This window comes from Tupaia chinensis, unplaced genomic scaffold, assembly GCF_000334495.1.
Source record: "Tupaia chinensis unplaced genomic scaffold, TupChi_1.0 Scaffold149168_1, whole genome shotgun sequence".
Lineage (NCBI taxonomy): Eukaryota > Metazoa > Chordata > Mammalia > Scandentia > Tupaiidae > Tupaia > Tupaia belangeri.
The window spans coordinates 213,812-220,693 of NW_006209014.1; the positions used below are offsets into that span (position 1 = coordinate 213,812).

Below are 6,882 nucleotides of genomic sequence, written 5' to 3' on the forward strand. Positions count from 1 at the left end.
TTGCCACTTGTCCAGCTTCGTAGGGTAGGCCAGGAAACAAACCAGGGGCTCCCATATGGCTGAGCAGCAGCATCCAGAGTAACTATGGTGGGACCTGACTTTCTTTTTTTCCTTTTTAAGTTTTGCCAGAAGGTACATGTGCTTGCCTGAGAGAGATGGGGGTAGAGGGGTAAGAAAGCAACCCCCTCCCCACATGGGGAACCTTCACACCATAATCCCTTCTGCATTTCTCCATCATTTGGGGATTTCAGGCATGCATGGAAACCCACCTGGTATGTTTTGCAAGCTGCTCTAGCTCCCTAATGCCACTCCATGGGCTGGCTAGGACCTGACATTTTATTTATTTAGTTAGTTAGTTTTGCTATAGCATGAGTGTACTTGTCAGAGAGAGACAGAGAGAGAGGGAAAGTAAGGGATCTCCCCTGCACTTGTGAGGGAACAGCCACCCACATCTCTTCTCCAAGAGATTTTTGGTATACAGGTACCCACACCCAGCATGTTTCAGGTGGCCGTCTGGGATCCAGCTGCTTTAACCTCCATATCACCTGCTGACCTGTAACTTTTTTTTTTTTTTTTTTTTTTGAGAGAGATCTTTGCTATAGGGCGAGTGCACTTGCTGGGGACACAGAGAGACAGAAAGCAAGAAATTACCCCCTGAGGTGAATGGCCAAGCCTCAATCCCTTCTCCTCCATTCTCCTCTTAGATTTTGGGCACTCATGCACATGCACCTGGCTTTTTTGAGAGGTTTTTGCTATAGGGAGCGTGCAGACAGAGAGAGACATAGAGACAGAAAGCGAGAAATCACCCCCCAGAGGGGATGGCCATGCCGCAATCCCTTCTCCTCCATTTTCCTCTCGGGATCTTGGGCATGCACGCACACGTGCCCGGCGTGAGTTTTAAGCCACCGGGTCCGGGATGCGAACCGCAGTCGACTACGTGGGAGTCCAGCGACATAACCATTACACTAACTGCTGGTTCCCTGACCTGTAACATTTTTTAACAACAGAATTGTGTATCATTTTCACACCAAGATTCTAATTCAGAAGTGGTTATATATATTAAAACCCATAATTAGGACTTAAAAAATAGGGGCTGGACAGTTGGTGCAGGATTAAAACTAAACTCTCTGTAGGGTTTGTGCCCAGGACGTCCCTGAGTATGCCGGGTATGTGTGTGCCCGTGATCTGGGACTGGCTGAAGCTAGGAAGGACAGCAGTGCGGAGACCCTGTGGGGATGTTGTCACTCTGTCTCTCTTGCTCAAGGAAGACATAAATAAAACTTAAAAGACTTAAAAATGTCTTTGAGAGGTCAGCAGATGACATGGTGTTGCAGTGCTGGACTCCCACATGGCCAACTCTATGGTTTGATTCCCGGACTTGGCGGCTTGAAAAATCATGCTGGATTTGTCAGTGTGTGCCTAAAATCCTAAGAGGAGAAGAGATTGTTGGGACCAGCAGTTAGCGTAATGGCTATGTCGGTGGACTCCCACATAGTCAACCGTGGTTTGAGTCCCGGACCTGGTGGCTTAAATTCACGCCGGGTGCGTGTGCGTGTGTGCCCAAGATCCCCAGAGAAGAATGGAGGAGAAGGGATTGCAGTGTGGCCATCCCCCCTGGGGGGTGATTTCTCGCTTTCTCTCTCTCTCTCTCTGTCTAGCGAGTGCATGCACCCTATAGCAAAAACCTCTCCCAAAAAAAAAAAAAAAAGAGAAGAGATTGTGGTGGTGTGGCCATCCCCTCCTGCGGGGGAGATTTCTCATTTTGCCCCTCTCTGTCTCTTTCCTCATGCATGTACCCTATGGCAAAAACCTAAGGAAAAAAAATCTTTTGAAAGATAATAAGTTTCCCTCTTTACCCATTCTCATGTGAACTATAGAAGACAAAACTAATCCACTAATTAGGGGCATAACTAGAAGAAAAGATGATTATTAATTTACATAAGTATTTTTTGAAATATTTATTCAATTTTATTTATTATTTTTTAATCTGACCAGAGAGAAATACACACACACACACACACACACACACACACACACACACACACACAGGGAGAGAGGGAGAGAGAGACACCATGGAGGGAGGGAGAGAGAGAGACAGAGAGAGAGAAAATGAGAAAGCAAGCCACCAGGTCCAGGACTCGAATCATGGTCCATCTTGTGGGAGTCCAGCGCCTCAACCACCACGCCACCTGCTGGCCCCAATACATCTTTATTCTTAGAAGATATACTTTTAATTCATTCTGAAAGTTTTCTGTGAGATTGGATATTTCATAAAACTTAAATTTAGAGATATAAACCTCGTTATTTACTAAGAGGGACTGAAGACATGAACATTATTGACAACCAAGTTTAAATAAAACCATGATTAAGATTTGGGGATTCATGTTGCCATGGATATTAATTGATATTCTGGACTTTAGTTACATATATATTTAAAGAAAAGTCTACATGGAGATTATAGTTACCAGTTTGATAGTTTCTTTTATAATAAGGTTTTCCTCATAGACAGGAAATTTCATATGATCTGTTAGTTACATTTTTAGGGAGAGGGAGAAGAGAGACAAGGAGTGAAATTACTTGAAGCCTACAAGAAAAACAAGACTGGGCTGTTTGCTTCTTGTAGACTGAAAAAATACTTTAAGCCCAAAAGAGAACCTAAACATAAGAATTCTGACTCCTACTTGGGATAATTTGGCCCTAGAGAGTTTTTTCATTCATGGCATTTTAGAACTGGAAGAAAGAACACAGATACACACACACACACACACACACACACAAATTAACCAATTCAGTCATTTATTTTCAGACTGGGAGAGTCACAGTGTACCCTGCTGTCTGAAAGTCTTTTAAATAAGAGGATGAGACCTGAGTTAATTATTATACTAGACTGGATTCTATAACTTTGTTTTACAGAGAATACAAGCTAGCATTCTGAAAGCATTTAACAACCCAACTACTAAAACTGCTGATGATGAAACTAGAAAAAAAGTCAAAGGTATGTTAACTCTTCTGTTAAAACTTTTTTTCTAGAGGGAGATATTTAAAGTTTCGTTTCAGGGGAAAACGAACTGAGCATTATGTGAACTAATTCTTTGAAGTCGTGGCCTTAAAAGGAGATGTTCTTACTCCAGTGGCTGCAAGACACTGATGGGACATACAAAAACGTTAGAATGTACCCATGTAAATTTTTAAAAATAAAACTAATATCAAATATATAGATCGACACTGATGCCTTCATGTGAGGTCTTCTAAAGGAGGCTTGCAACTGTTTGTGCAAAGTAGCAACCTCACTTGGAAATTCACATTTATCATATGACGTTATTTTGCAGTTGGCTTGTGTTTAGATTTAGTGGATCTATGGCTATATTATCTAGTTTTAACTAGACAAAATAAGTAAGTGCTCCAAAGACTCCTGCAGAGAAACTATTGAAGAGAATACTAATAAATCAAGCTTATGTGCAATTTGCCTACTCTTAGTGTTTGATTTTTATCAATCAAAATATGAAATAAAGACTAATCAAAGCCAATAATTTATAATTATAAGTAGTGCAGTGTGGTTTATGTGCTATGATTTTGGTATTTTATCTTGTCCTTAATGTGTATCCTGCCTTGAGACATTAATGAATGTTAGTATGAAGTCATAAGTTTTAGAAGACATTTAAAAATATTACATATTTTATTTATTATCTATATATTTTATGATAGTTTCTGAATGCACACAATATCTGTAATTTATTAACAAATATACATGCACTGTTACTGTATGCTCCAAAACTATTAGTGTGCAAGATTTTTTATAAAAAGATTCTCAAGTATGCGCGATTCATTTGTGTTAAGACAGTGCCATCTAGTGCATGTTTAGAATAGCAGCCCAGTTTTTGTCCCCCTTTCCAGTTTTGTAATCTATTTTCAATCCCTTGTACAATTTTTCTATGAAATGCCTTACTTTACCTTAGTATTTCTAAATAATTATCATCTTAATTAATAACTATTTGTTAATAATGTGCAGATAGAAGTCTGATCTGTCATTTAGTGCTTCCCATAATGTTTTAAATGTTATTTGTGTGAAACATGAAGCCAAAGGCCCAAAAAAGATAGAAGGAAGTTTCACAGAAAAGTAAGTTTCTCAATACACTTTCTCCTCCTAGGTTTATTATAGAAAATTTCAAATCTCTATTAAAGTAGAATACTATAATATAGACCCTTGTACCTATCACCCAACTTGAACTGCATTCATGGCTTATCATGTTTAATCTATTTTCTCCAAAACCCAGAGTATTTTAAAGCAAATCACAGGTGTAGTTTCCTTTGATTTATAAATATTTTTTGAGTAGAATATTCTCACTTTTAAAACTGTAAGCATGTCTGTATGTTTATATAGACTATACACATGAGTCATTAATGGGCCATGTCAATTCCTTACACTACCCTGTGTTTGTCTTTTACAACTCTGCTGTTCTCATAACCATGGTCCTAGCATCTGCAGCCCTGAAGGCTCCATCTCCTTTCCTTTTCCCGTGTCTGCCTTAGGTTAGACACAGAGGCTTTAAACGGTATAATGGGAACAGGCGATGTGATATGAATAGCAGCTGTTCTATTTATTTTCTCTCTTAAGAACAGGTTGTTGTTTTTTGGAGAATTACAGTAGTTGACAGTGATATTTCCTCTATAAAATCGTAAAGGAAAGACATTATAACATATAGTAAAATGTATTACTTTTGTGGTGTAGGATATTAGCCTTTTTGAGGTTACTTTTGAATAAACAGAAAATAGCATGTTACACTGTTAGATGGATGATGGACTTTTTTTTAACATTAAAAAGTATGATTTTTACAGCATATGGAAAAGAAGGTGTGAAAATGAACTTCATAGATCGGATCTTTATTGGTGAATTAACTAGCACAGTCATGTGTGAAGAATGTGCAAATGTAGGTACTCTGGAAATTCACTTCAACATGGAATAGATTCCAAACAATTAGTCTTATCGAATTTTCTTTCACGTGTAATCATTGGCAGTCAATTTTTAAATCCTGACAGAAATCTATATAATTATTCTTGAAAGCGTTATTTAAATATTTTACTTTATACTCCTAGAAAGTGAACATAATTTTTAACTATTTTTAAGTAAATATGTTTATATGTGTTATTTTATTTTTCTTCTTGACAGACCTGTGAGGTACTTTTAGCCTTTGTTAATATTAGGTGAAATGGGGACCAGCAGTTAGGGAAATGGCTATGTCGCTGGACTCCCATGTAGTTGACCGTGGTTCGTGTCCTGGACCCGGTGGCTTAAAACTCACGCTGGGTGTGTGTGTGTGCGTGCCCAAGATCCCGAGAGGAGAATGGAGAAGGGATTGTGGCATGGCCATCCCCCCTGGGGGATGATTTCTCACTTTCTGTCTCTCAGTCTTTCTCTGTCTGGCGAGCGCACGCGCCCTATAGCAAAAACCTCTCAAAAAAAAAAATTATGTGAAATGTTATTAGCTACTTGTTCAGATTGAAGAGAGAAGCTTCTGTGAAAAGAGTAAGGGTATAACATTTCAATGCCCTGAAATGTAATATTACAGAAATAATTTAATGTATTATAGTAATGTAATATAACTTAGGGTGATACTATAACATTTTATTTCAGGTTTATGGTATATGACTAGTTTTTTTTTTTTTTTGGTACATATATAGATTTGATTCTTCTTTAAAATTGCCAAGAGGGCATGCATGCTTGCAAGAATGAGAGAAAGGGTGTCATGCTTCAGTCTTTTTTCCTGTATTTCTCCATTCCATCAGAATTTGGAGGCATGTACGCACATGCGCTCAGAATATTTTTCAGAATGCTCAGGCCAGGATTTGAACTGCGGTTGGCCATGTCAGATCTGACTCCCAGTGCACAGCCCCACATTGCTGTGGGGCCAACTGTTGACTCTATTAGTGATAAATTTTATTTTGAAGCTGGGTGTGTGTGTGTGCGTGCCCAAGATCCCGAGAGGAGAATGGAGAAGGGATTGTGGCATGGCCATCCCCCCTGGGGGATGATTTCTCACTTTCTGTCTCTCAGTCTTTCTCTGTCTGGCGAGCGCACGCGCCCTATAGCAAAAACCTCTCAAAAAAAAAAATTATGTGAAATGTTATTAGCTACTTGTTCAGATTGAAGAGAGAAGCTTCTGTGAAAAGAGTAAGGGTATAACATTTCAATGCCCTGAAATGTAATATTACAGAAATAATTTAATGTATTATAGTAATGTAATATAACTTAGGGTGATACTATAACATTTTATTTCAGGTTTATGGTATATGACTAGTTTTTTTTTTTTTTTTGGTACATATATAGATTTGATTCTTCTTTAAAATTGCCAAGAGGGCATGCATGCTTGCAAGAATGAGAGAAAGGGTGTCATGCTTCAGTCTTTTTTCCTGTATTTCTCCATTCCATCAGAATTTGGAGGCATGTACGCACATGCGCTCAGAATATTTTTCAGAATGCTCAGGCCAGGATTTGAACTGCGGTTGGCCATGTCAGATCTGACTCCCAGTGCACAGCCCCACATTGCTGTGGGGCCAACTGTTGACTCTATTAGTGATAAATTTTATTTTGAATGCATTCTTTAACAATTTAAAGCATGTATGATTTTTGTAAATTTTTGATTGCTTGGTAAGTAATAGTTCTGAAAACAGAAATATTAATTTACAGTGTGATAGATTTAAACTTTATCTGATTTAAATTTTTTTAATACACACTTACCAGAGAGACAGACAGAAAGAGGGGTAGGGGAAGAAAGCACCCCCAATGAGGCACATCATATCACAGTCCTTTCTCCTCCATTTCTCCATCCTGCTGGGACTTTGAGAGTGTGCTGGTGTGTTTTTCAGCTGATGGGGCCAGGATTT

General features: G+C 38.6%; 1 protein-coding gene across 6 annotated transcripts in view; it reads left to right on the forward strand.

Annotated features, from left to right (window-relative positions):
- The window catches only part of USP45 (ubiquitin specific peptidase 45), an 88,037-nt gene that overhangs the window by 62,511 nt on the left and 18,644 nt on the right, over positions 1–6,882 (forward strand). For all 6 annotated transcript variants that reach the window (XR_003548312.1, XM_027769259.1, XM_006170905.3 and 3 more), the window contains 2 exons: positions 2,914–2,995; positions 4,837–4,928. Coding sequence is in view for 5 of the 6 variants with exons in the window: in XM_027769259.1 (XP_027625060.1) it covers positions 2,914–2,995; positions 4,837–4,928 (174 nt within the window). In the remaining variant the exon portion in view is untranslated. The remainder of the gene's footprint in view (positions 1–2,913; positions 2,996–4,836; positions 4,929–6,882) is intronic.